The sequence below is a fragment of the Sphaeramia orbicularis genome, chromosome 12 (genome assembly GCF_902148855.1).
Source record: "Sphaeramia orbicularis chromosome 12, fSphaOr1.1, whole genome shotgun sequence".
NCBI lineage: Eukaryota > Metazoa > Chordata > Actinopteri > Kurtiformes > Apogonidae > Sphaeramia > Sphaeramia orbicularis.
The window spans coordinates 17,500,149-17,513,255 of record NC_043968.1 but is presented as its reverse complement, the minus strand read 5'-3'; the positions used below and the strand labels follow the sequence as shown (position 1 = coordinate 17,513,255).

General features: G+C 41.9%; 1 protein-coding gene across 1 annotated transcript in view; it reads right to left on the bottom strand.

Annotated features, from left to right (window-relative positions):
- The window catches only part of zswim6 (zinc finger, SWIM-type containing 6), a 32,861-nt gene extending 20,561 nt beyond the window's left edge, over positions 1–12,300 (bottom strand). Inside the window, exon 1 of the mRNA XM_030148515.1 lies at positions 11,501–12,300. Coding sequence (XP_030004375.1) covers positions 11,501–11,927 — 427 coding nt within the window. The 5' untranslated portion in view covers positions 11,928–12,300. The remainder of the gene's footprint in view (positions 1–11,500) is intronic.
- Positions 12,301–13,107: the final 807 nt, after the last annotated feature.

Below are 13,107 nucleotides of genomic sequence, written 5' to 3'. Positions count from 1 at the left end.
TATGTGTAGAGCTGTGTATTGTTGCAGAGTTGTATAAAAGCAGGAGTTTGAACACATCAGGCAGCATCCTGCAGTTCACCTCAGATGACTGCAGCATCACAAGATCATTATTATTTGATTCAAATGTTTTAAGTGGTTATACAGAATCATATTCCTGATTGATTTAATTTAGTTCACACTCTTTTATATTTTGCACTTGTATGCTATATGCCTTTTTTCCCCACATATATTCAATAATATATTTCAATCAACTATAAAAAAGTTGCATTTTCTAGCTTTTAAGCACCTGAGACCCAGGAAAGTAAAAGTTTTGACTTTTTTTTACATTAAATAATTGTCCCGATTGGAAACAGCATAATGCAATGGTTTTTTCAGATACTTTTTTAATGGAATGTCCTTCGCGATGAACAGTGTTTTTGTTTTGTTTTTTAAGTAAAGCTGTGAAACTCTTGTCCCCTACAGAGGACACAAAGGCATTGCTAGGTCTCAAGAGATAGAGTTAATCTGCAATACAAGTGGATCTAACTGATAACATAACTTCTTGCAGTAGAATAAAAAAGTATTCACCTTGGCAGATTGTCTGATTGTTTTTGCCATTTGACCCCCATTGCTTATATTGTATACACAATGCAAGAAATGTTCATCAGTTTGATCTGATCTCTAATGTTTACAGTGACTCTGAGAGGAAAAATCTTAGAGATCAGCACCTGAGTCCTCCATGGAGGATCAGAGACAGACAAACACATTAATTTTTACATGACTGTGTCTTTGCTAAGATGAAGAACGGCCATCAGAGGTTTAGCAGCAAGCTTCTAAAAGGACAGAAAAGGATTTTCCCCTCCCTGTCTTTCTCCTTTTAAAAGCATTTGTTTGAGTGCCGTCTCGTCCTGATGTGCTCGGTGAAAGTCATTTGTTTAGCCTCTGAGGACCATCAGCAGGCCAACCAATGCCTCTCCTCATCCAAATGCATTTGTTTCCACTCCAGAGATCTGCACGGTCTCCACAGAAATCCTCACAAGCTGCAGTGGTTCTGCTGCTGCTAATGAGCGCAGGAATTCCATACAGACATAAAGAAAATCAAATAAACCCTTTTAGGCTCTGCTTACATGTTGATCTGATTTCGTTTATTAAATCTTATTCTTAAAGCTGTGAGTGGTGTCAGCTACAAATTACGTGAATAATCTCTGAATAAGTAAAAATCACTGCCAAAGTGTCTTTCAAATCCTACAGCATCTACAGAAGCTGAACAAAAAGGGCAATAAATATGAAGGTGGATACAGTCTCCTCAAGTATTGTGTCTTTGATCACATCCGTCCAGACAACGAGGGAGACTATGAGCAAAAAGGAAGAAGTCAAAACTGTAGGATGTGGGAACAACCAGCTCCTGAGTAAAGCAGGCCAATAAAATGCTGAGGGGAGAAACATACTCAGAGCGTTCACACACTGTGGGAACCAAAGCACGCACAGGGAAACGTTGTTGAGTGGATAAAGTTAACTTGGACGTAACCTGAATGCTGCTTCCTCTCCTGTGGGAGTGTTGTGGTGAAACTCCAGCTGTCTCTGCATTTTGCTTTCCCTCAATGTCACCATTTCACTCCACTGGGTCCACACTCACTATCTCCTGAGATTATATTCCTAGCCATGTTTTCCAAGCATGTAGTCACTACCCTGCCATAGTCCCACTAGAGCATTTAGTGAAACAGAAAACCCTAAAACACTTCATATCACTGAACATTTTTGTTAAACTAACTAAGCATGAGCTGGACAATGTTTTTGTTAAAATGTACTTAATTTTTATTAGTTAGTTATTTTGGTAGCTACAGGAGGACGATTTCTAAAACTTTCCTTAATGATACATTCAAGGACAGTGCGTAATCTGACATTAGATGCTGACAAGCAGAAATGGAAGATGCCAAAAAGAGTTCTCATATATAGCTGTTACATTCATTAGAACGAACATGTTGCAAATTTCATATATATATGGGAAACTTTTTTTCTAATCCTGCAACTTCATTACCATGCTTTGATAAAGTCAATAACAGTTGCCAAGAACTCCACTGAATGCTAAAATGATTACGGTAGTTGAAGCTCCAGTTCGGAGCTAAATTTCAATGTCAAACAAGACATTATATTATGAACATGAAATGTAGATAATACTGATTTTCAAAAAAAATCTCCCTTTATTCATTCAACACTCTGTAACAGCGTAATTGAGTTGAAACTTGAGTGTGCTGTTCTGCATCTGTACAAACAAACACACAAATCCACACACTCCTACACACTGACACACACCTGCTGTGGCCTGCAGCACGAGCCAACAATGACCTTTGGCCTCTAAACCGCCAACAGTTGCTTCTTTGAGGTTACAAACAGGCTGAAAACAGCAGTGTGTGGTGTGTTTGGATTTTAGGACGGCACGTTCATGTGTGTGATTTGATCCACTGCAGCAGCAAAATTGCGAGAGCAGATTAATATATATTTTTCTTCAAATGTCGTGGACATGAAGTCACATAGTGCTGTGGTCTAATGGACTTTACAGCAGTTACAACATTAAAACCCAGACAGATGTGACCTGTTCCAGTAAGTGGATTTCCCTATCTTTACAGTCACACACTGACTTTGCATGCAGAGAAATAAAAGCTCCATAAAGAGAGAAGCGAAAGGGTACACTTCCTTAATGTTGTTATAGAAGAGTTAAAGATGACTCAGAGGATCAAGAGTGTTTTAATCAGGTTTGCATGTGTATACGTGAATATGGAACAACCAATCCAACAACATACCCTGGCTTGTCTTTGTCTCCGGCTCCCTGAGAGCAACCGTTTAACTGTCAACGTAACGTCATAACGGCATGGCTGCAAGGGGAAAGAATACTTTCCTACAGCGTCACCGGAGAGGAGGGGCCCCGCTGTCAAAACAGGATGCAGGTCACACCTTATCATGGCAGAGCATCAAACCAGATTTACACACCCTCCACCTCCTGTTCTGTTTGGACGAAATGGACAATATAGCTTGTTCAACATTTCTGGAGGAGGAATGCTTAAACAGCAGGTGTGACTGGGCCAGAAGACAAACACAACTACAATCACGTTGTTTAGCAGCAAACTCTTCTCCCTGATCAATCTGCCCATTCTTGTTTGCAGACATTGTTATTCTGGTTTCTGTCCATCCCACATTATAATTTTGTTTCCGTACAAACTCCTGTAACCAACTCTCTGCTTCTCATTTACCAGCTGGAGCCGTTTCCTGTTCAGCTGTGATGTGATTCGTCATGTCACCCCCCATCCTCACTGCGACCTGTGAACGAGATTTAACCGGCTGCGTGCTCAGACTTTTCTCTCTCTGGTGGCGTGCAAAGACAGTAACTGTCCGAGGGCAGAGGCCGCTCTCTCATCCCACCTTACTTTGCACTGTGAAACTTCATCTATCCTCAGCATTTCCACAACCCTTCATTTAACTCTACACTCACACACACTCATCTGATCATCCACCTTTAAGCATCCATCCATTCCTCTCACGGCCCCTCCCAGCTTTAAACTGCATTAAAGCCCAGTCGATACGGTTTTGAAATACATTCCGTTTCCACCACATGTCCTGACATTATTCATCTTTCACAGATGAAAACAATGACTCAACTTGTAGGCGCATGCCAGGCATACCCCTTTTTGTGCAGGAACACACCGGATGAATGTGCAGGGCTTGTGAGAGCTTGTGTCATCCCTGAGTGTGAACACTTTGTAGAGCTACAGGTTTTAAATCACCATGAATCAGTCATAATTAGTTCCAGTATCTACCAATGTCGTGATTAATGCTCAGTAAAAACAAAAATAAATAAATAAATAAATAAATAGGCATCAACAGGGTTATGTTGAGTGAAGCATAAATCTTTTACATATTACATGAGGTGGCAGTATTAAGTATACTTCTAATAAGAAAATGTGTAGAAAGTGAGGATATTTGTGCTCCTCCGTCTTTGAAGTGATCCTTTAGTTTTTAAATTGCCAGTACTTTAACTAAACAGAGGTAAAAAATTATATACATACATATATACATATATATATATATATATATATATATATATATATATATATATATATATATATATATATATATACACACACACATATGTACACACACACACAACTGACTAATGTAATCTTTTACATAGATCACAAATCCATTCGATTTCCCAAAGTCTATCCCTTTCGTTTGACTAACAGTCTAAATTACAACAATGCTTTGCTTATTGCTGCAAATGAAATGAGAACAACAGCAAATGGTAAATTAAAAGAAGCTTAAAACAGCAAAAAGGTGCTATTTTCATTTAAAATTTATCAGTATTTATTGTTACTACATTTCCTGAGTGGTGTCACCTGATCACATGCTTTACTTTATTGTCTAATTTTTCAGCTGTACGACTTTCACTCAACCCTCTTAATTGTTTTTCAAGCTAATTCAGACAGAAATTTAATTTTGTTCTGGGGGTAAACACTCCTGATTTTTTTCCAATCTGGCAATGCACTTGAGCAACAGTTTGCCTGGAAGTGTTTTTTTTAAACAATGGATACATATTAAAATATTTTCTACATGAGCTTTAAAACCAGTCGTCTCATTTCAACATGCTTTACCTGTTGAAGTTAAACACCCCAAAACAATAATGTTTCAGTGAGTCAGCGGAGCTGAAGGCAGGGAAATGCCCACAGTTGGACCAGGAGAACAAGATCATTTGTTTGTTATTATAAATGAAGAAATGCAAAGGCGGAGCATGAAGACAAGAGTGTGCAATAAAGTAAAGCTGGATAGACAGGAGAATCCAGAGTCAAAGCAGGAGGAAGAAAGTGAATGGTAAAAGGTCTTTTGACTATATAGAGGTGGGAAATCAGGAGGTTTATCGTATGTGAGCACTTTGTAAATTTGGATATCCAAACACTGAAGATTTGTCTCCGTTGGTCTAATAAATCCATTCATGGACTCTGAGAGTAGTTGTCAGCAGCAGGTTCAAGTGAGACAAGTTCAGCTCCTATGATGTTTGTGTCAGATTCCTGTTCCTGTATGATCTGATGCACATGCAGTTATTTCTGGAGAGGAGAGGACAATTGAGAGGTGGACGATCAGTCTTCATTAAGCGTTAAGCATTAAGCTCTGGCTGTGAGCTGAGGTAACAGCCTCTGATGGATGACACCTTTAAGTTCCCATTAAAAAGTAAGCATTGCTCATAAGCAGCTTCTGATTAACACCAGGAGAGGTGAGCTGCCTACTCTACAGAGACGAAACACCCAGGCTTCTCTCTCAGCCTGCAATACGCACCACAGGCCCAAAGGCAAACTTTTATTTTCATTTCCTTTCACTGTGTATCTTTTACATGAAGGTCTTAAAGAACAAAAAGACAAAGAACGGGCCATTTGGCAGCGGTGACCTCAGAAAATCTGAGTCGTGCTAAATGCTCAGAACAGTTCACCTTTTATTTACTGAGCGACTCTGTTTGTAGAGCTGCTGAGGTCTGAAGGGCGCTCCTCCTTGGAGACCACCCCACGGGGCCCAGGGTTCCCATGAGGCGAGGACGGCGGCAGGCTTTGACTTGCTGAGACAGTGTGGGAATGGATAAAACTCCCTGGACAACCCAAAGAAAAAAACGACAACTCCACTGGTTTCCAGCTCTGCAAAACAGAGGTTCATCTTCCATCTGACACTAGATGTTCATATTAGCACCAGCATTACCTGTGGTCTCCACGAGGTAGTTAGATTGGCTGTGTCTATGCACTGATGAGAACAAAACGGGATTTATCGAGCCAATCGAGGGCAGATGGAGGTAAACTAGTTACTCCCCTCCTCCATCCGCCTCTCTGCTCTGCCGCCTCTCCTCTCCCTTGAGTTGAAGGTTAATGATGAAAGAATACGGCAGAGGAATACAGATCAGGGAGACATGGATGGAGGTGGAGAGACTCTTAAATCCTTGTAGAGGAGTTGTGGCCAGAGGTTATGAGAAAAACAAAAACATGAGCTAACCAAAGCCTTAAAACTGCTTCTGAAAAACATTCTAAATGGCATATGCCAAGACAACTTTACACATCCATGTGCATTAATGTGTTCATGTTGCATCTTCCACTCATGTGGAAGCAGAAATGAAAAATTTAGCTACATTCCTCACAGTATCTGACACTGACCTGGAAAATACCTGGGCACAACGCCAAGACTTCAACCAGCAACAACAGGAAAACGAAGACTGACTCAGTTTTAGGACATCTGCTGCCACAATATTATTCAATAATACAATAATATTTGATTTGCCTCTGACATTCAATATAATTGGATTTCTTTATTTTATACAAGTATGATAGCTGCAGTGCCATGACATTCTCCAAAATGGCAGGTTTTGCCAGCAATTGCTGCTGCACATGACTTCAAGCAGCCTGTGAAATCCCGCAAAGTATCAGCTTCGAAGCATGCACTCGATGTAGCTCCAATAAAAATCGATCTTCCAGAGCAAAAGCATATTGAGGTGCTATGCATACACTATTAATGCTGATCAACAAGCTAAAAGCTTGAGCATGCTTTATGCATGTGTATGCGCACACTCTCAGAGCATACTTGCATAGCCTTGCATCATTCATCGGTCTGTGCCAATTTCATTGATTCATCATAAAATTGGAGATGAGGAAGCTAGCTGGTGGTAATCAGCATCTAAACACACCTGAGACTCCATGTATGCATCAAAGAACACAGATTAATACTTTGATATGCTTGGTGATATTAGGATTATTTACTATAGAAGTGAATTTTACACATAGGAAAGCACACGTTTATTACTATATCAGAGATGAGGCAAACACATGTGTAGACTATCCTCATTGAATTTCTGAACAGGCACAAAAGCAAGATATTAAATGTAAATCTCAAGTAACACAAAGAAATCAGCTTCACTGTTATGCAAAGTTCTCCATTACAAAAAGCATTCTCCATGTCAGTTACAGCTGAAGTGTCTTCTCTGCTTACTTGACTCTACTGTCAAGAGCTCTCTGAGTGAAGCGCCTCCCGGACGAGCTTATCACAGATCAGGAGTACGTAATGATGACAGCAGAAGGAGTAACACTTGTCTCAGGACACTACGCTTCACTGGATACTCATTGGACCCTCACTGAGTCAGAACGTCCTAGACGATGCAGTTGAGGGCAGCACAGAGAACGTCTGGACACATGTGACACAGAAACTGCACAACAAAGTCCAACCAAATGTCTGAGCATGAAAAACAGATAACTGTCCTTCTGTGATATCACATAATGAAATGTAAGGAAAACTACAAACACAAGAATCCTGAGCCTGCGATGCCAGCACTCGATCACTCCCTATTAGCCCTCTGTCTATGAAGCAACAGGCCTGTGGCAGACTTGAGGGCTGACTCTCAAATACTGCACTTCAGTGAGCAAATGACAGTAATGTGGATCTATTTGCCGTTATGATGATTTCCAAAGCAGCTGAGTTTTGATCTAGTCGTGCAAACACACATACACACACACAGTTAGTCTGTCTCTAAGAGAAACACAGAAGATCCATTTAGTAGCCGTTCTGGAGCTTTCATTAGCATCACATGAGCTTCCACAGTACATTAGGTTTGCTCAGATGTCATCTCATGTTCATTTTACTGAGGACTTAAAGCACTTCTCTCAAGTTGAGACTGAAAGTTAATTCATTAACTTGAAAAACATTTTCTAAAATATCCCCACAAGGTAAATTTAGTAGCTGTTCTATTCCTCCTCAGCACAGCAGATTAGGGTTTAAAAGCATTTAAATTTCCATTTTGCTGAGCAGATACATTCTGTTTTTGACAACGCAGTTCATTCCTTCTTCACTGCAGTCTCTTCTTTATGTTTTCTGGCTGAGCAGGTGAGTAAGTAAGTAGTTGAAAGACTGGGGAGTGATTCCCGTTTTCACATGAAAAACAAACACAGCATACTAACTGCATTGATGCCTCAGTGACCTTTGACCTCATACAGCAGAGGCTGATGGAAGTAAATCAACAGGGGATCAGACGAAGACAGACAGGGAAAGTCTTTAAAGTGACCTTGACCTGCTGTAAAAAGTACTAACAGCTTAAATAACGGGTTAACGCAGGTGATTACATCTGTAGGTAACAAACATATGACGGCATATGTTTTCCCTCCTCTTCTAAATATAACAGCGTACGTTTGCGTACATGTTTGATTTCATTTTCCTCCAATTTGAGGTTGTTTTGACAGAACAGGCCCGGATTCTCCTTCTAAAATAACAATCCTCAGTGTTCATATAAACACTGCAGCCTATACTTCAACGTACCACCAAAACCTATACTTCAGCTCAAACCTATACTTCAGCGTCCTGATGCATCGAAGCATGAGAGGAGAGCTGGGCTGTTTAACATCCACGTCATGTTTATGATGAACACTCACAGATATAGACTCTTGTGATGGCTCTAACATGACAATGGAAGAGGTGCTTTTAAATCTTGAGCACTATTTACAGGACGTCACAAGTAAGTCAAGACCACACTAACTGAAATCAATAACAAAATGAATCATTATCCAAAGCTTGTTATTTTTTTTTCCTCTAACATCTAAAACCCTTGATGGAGGTTATTGTTTTTTTCAGCACACGGGAACCATTTCTCCTTTCTGATCCCACAGCACAAACTGAAATAGACAAAAGGCTTTCATGTACTCGGCTGCCTCTCTGCATGAAGCTCATTGCCAAATGACTTCACACTCGAAGAGTTAGTCCTCCTCTGTGAGTTTACAAAGACACTGGAGCATGTTGAATGAAACTCAGTGAGAGGGTTTGTCACTGTGAAAAAACAAAACAAAACAACTCTTCTATCACTGATCTCAATGTTTTGTTAGCTATTGTATGTTACTAAATAGGCATTGAGATTTTCTGAATATGCTCAAGTCTTTCAATTTTACGTTTGAGAGCTCTGACTTTGACTTTCCCACTTCCAATCAGAAACTCAGTGAAATGTTTCAACCAATTAAGCTGCTGATGGCGAGCGTAGCAACAATGAATGACCAATTATGAGGAGTAATGAGCGTATTGACAGTGTGGCAAAAGTTTGAAGTGTAAAACCCTGCATTTATATTTTCATTTTTGACTGCCTGTACATTACAGGGAGCCTGAAAAAGTGAAGGAAATTTTAGAGTTGATATTAAATTGCCTACGGTCTACTATGTTCACTTGAGTGTATTTGTAGCAGCGCTCTTCAGATATTCTTCAGTCCAGCTCATGGCTCAATAACATCACTGCAAACTACGATACAGGCTGCAATCGGGGAATACTACAGGGGCGCTCAAGTCTGACCTGGAGAAGCTGCTGCATTTGCTCTTATATGAAAAAATAACTTCTTCTATCTTTGCACTGATTAACAGCGAGGGTTTGTTGTGGAGTATGGGAGTCTACAGCGAATGTGTGCCAATTCATTTCCTCAAGGTCTGCTGCGAGAAACCTCCCTCCTCTCAAACAGCCCACACGTGGAGAGATTACATCTTTTATTTATCACTTCTTGGCTCTATTTTTCCAGCAAATTCCAGGCTGGGGTGCAATCAGCCAAGAAACCCTCCCCGTGTGTGTGTGTGTGTGTGTGTGTGTGTGTGTGTGTGTGTGTGCACTACTGTTATTTCTCTTTGTAAGCATGTAGATCGAACCCCCCTCTTTCACTCTCTGGAATAACAACCGAGATTCAGTTTCTTCCCTACAGAAACATTCTCCAATATCTGGGAATATATAGGCCTCTGGTTTTGGCAGGACAGAGGCTGGTGTGTGAGAGTGAGTGTGTATTCCCAGTGGCCCTTCAATGAGTACACAAAGCCCACATGAACGGCCTGCATTTAAGAGTGGAGGAAGAGGGGGGACAGGTCATGCAGAAGCTGAAGCATTCAGATTGCATTACAATTAAAATTAACCATGCAGAGTAATGGGATTACAGTCCTCGGTGCTCAGCAAAGGTGTCCCACATCCACTGAGCTCACAGGTGACACACTACAACACAGTCTAAGACTCTCCTGCGACGGTGATGGCACTAAAACCAAAGTGTCTTCATTAAACTGAGCGATCTCTTCAATTCAACACACCGTCTGCTTCTCCACAGTCAAGCGTCTTTTTGATTACAGATACAAACAACAACACAAACCTGAACCAATTGGCTGTAGACTGGTGTGAATCATGGCCCTTTTAAAGGAATGGCTGTGCTCAATACGCTTCCTCCTTCCAAATCTCTTCTATTTAACAAGGGAGTGAAAAGATGCTTTTGTTTGCTTTCCTATTGGAGGCGACAGGAAGCTTGAAAGACACAAATGAACATGAAAAAAGGAACAAAGTGCCAAAATCACAATAGGAATACTGGGGATTTGATATGTGTGCTGGGTAATTAAAATCTCAAAGAGGGTCTTGCTTTAAGAGCATGAAAAACAGCAAGAAATATACTAAAATTTAATTGTAGTGAGTCACCAGTTTGTGTTGTTGATAGAGAAAAGTTGCATGTGAGCAACTATCAGTGCAGCACACAGGTGTCTGCCCCTGTTTCACTCAAAATAAAATCCACAGTGCCTTTCAGTGGGTCATAAACAAGTTGATGTGTAATAATCGAGGGTCTTTGTCATTTTTGTCATTAGGAAAAACAGGTAGCCTATCCAAACTATGTGAATATAATTCAACTGCTTTAGTAGTTAGAGATCTGATATAGAAAAAAAGCTGTCTGTGAGGCAAAGTGAAGCTAAATACAACTTTTAGTGAAGTAGAAGTGAAGACCAATGTGAAGTGTTTCAGTTCAGACCCAGCCCAGGACTGCTGTAAGCTTCCTTTATTGCCCAATAGTTTCATGTAATCATTAAAAAAAATTCAGAAATTTCACCAGATAATCAAGACTGTGAGAGATAAAAAGACATTCTGAGAATTTAAGTCAGTTTGATGACATGTTACAGACACTTGTAGGTGTTTTCTAAAGTTACCAGCAGACTGTCAGTACCATGACCTGACCTGAAAACAGCTGTGGGACTTTCTAAAACACACACTGACATAGTTGGGTCTTATACTGCTGTTCACATCAGTCCCATGTGTGGGCTCCTCTAGACCTGCTGCTACTGAGACACAGATGTGCGTCTGTTAAAGTTTCTCAGTGAAAACAGGTGTCGTTGAGAATTCAATGCCATTTGTGTATTTTATTTCAGGGGTTTATGTCCTACATTCATATTCAAACGGCCCCAAGCAAAACAGGACTGAAATACCCCAGTCAGTCACACATCTCCATTCATACCATGCAGATTTAAAGCCCCATTGTACTAAAGCCTGTGTGTGTGCGTGTGTGTGTGTGTGTGTGTGTGTGTGTGTGTGTGTCCTCTCCAGCCTTTGTTATCAATCCCCGTTCCTTCACCACCCTCTTCTCTGATCATCTGTTAAACTGGTCATACTGTTTAATGAGTGATCATCTGCCGCGGGTTCCGTATTTTTCCGTACTTCTGGTTTTACTGGTCCTGTCACTCACCCACTTGCAGTACGTTGTCCACGCAGCCGCTCTCCAGCAGAGCGATGCCCCGTCGGAAAGGCAGCCGCGTCTCGTCGCCGTTCTCCCCGCTACTTCCCATATCCTCCCCGCCGGTGTTGAACGACGAGTACATGCAGATCTCCCGTTCGCTCCTCGGGAAAGACCAGTAGACGATCCGTCTCTGGACGGGCTCCGGGATCCGCTCGAAGCGCTCCTCCACCCGCTGGAACGGCCACTTCTCCGCGACTTTCCTCGCCGCGATGTCCAGGAGGGTCTCCGGGCTCTGGGTTTTGCTAGATTCGCCCTGCGCGGCAGCAGAGCCGCCACACGGCGCCCCCGCGGCCCGCTGGCCTGGTCTACATGTTGCACTGTAGCCCGGTCTACAGCAGAGCCGCTTGGCCGGGGGCTGCTGTACGCGCTCCGCCATGATCGCTCTGCTTTAACGCCGACGGAGGAAGTCAACGCACCATATGAAGGGGATGGGGAAGGGAAAGGTTAGCCTCGGTCTGACTGTTGGCCAAAACATCCTTTTAAGGAAACATGGGGGCTGGGCTTCCGCGCGCTTGTCAAACCCCTTTGTTGACAAATGAGAGGGGGGCGGGGCCTGTCCGGCTCTGGAGCTCAATGAGGACCGGAGGGCGGAATTCCCGCACGGCCGCTAATCCTTTGTGAGAGGAGAATAAAAAGCTCTGAAAAGGAGGTCGTTTTAATAACGCCTGTCTCTCCTCCTGGGCTGGGGCTTCACTGGAGGGCGTTAACGCACATTACACACAGGGACAGGCGGGCGGCTTTGTCTGGCCGTGGACGGGCAGAGTGTGACTGAAGGCTGGGCTCCGAGGGGCGGTGATAGGCCTGTCAACACCACGGCCTCGTGGTTTGGGGGGAGGGGGCAGTGGACGCAGCACCGCCCCCCGCCGTGACGTTTAAAGGTCCACAGGAATGTGGGTGCTTTAAAGAAAAAAGCGTGTTGTGGGAAATATGACTTCTGAGTTTATGAGAGTACATTTACAGGAAAGGCACACTTTTCTGAAACACTGAATCAGCGGGGATAGTAACACACAGTTACACATTATAAACTAACCCTAATAAATACACTCATCCACTCTGCCGGTAATCAATATTTCCCTACAACATTTATTTTTACTTTTTTTTCGTTAATGTGCAATGGACAAAGAATATATGAACTAGTTTTAAAGATTCCTCATGTTATTTTATCGGGTCATGTACGACCATTATGACCTGATAACAGAAATTGCAGATTACATTCTAAGATGTGTGTTTTCCATCCAAAGACTCATTTTGAGTCCAGTATTCCCATTTACATATCTTTTTGTAGCTTCATGCAGGTTAGATATCTTGGCTTATTAAACATCCCACATAAATTCATTTAGAGCTTTATCTTTTTGTAAATATTATGCCTGCATACTACAGTCAGCATATGTTTTCTGTTTATTGATCAAAAGGTTCAGTGGGTGATATTTAACAACATCTAGTGGTGAAGTTACACAATGCAACCGACTGAAACTTTCGCCTATGGTCGCCACAAGAAAGAGGAAGTCCCTCATTACAGCCAGTGTTTGGTGTGTTCTGGGATTTTTAGTGAAGGG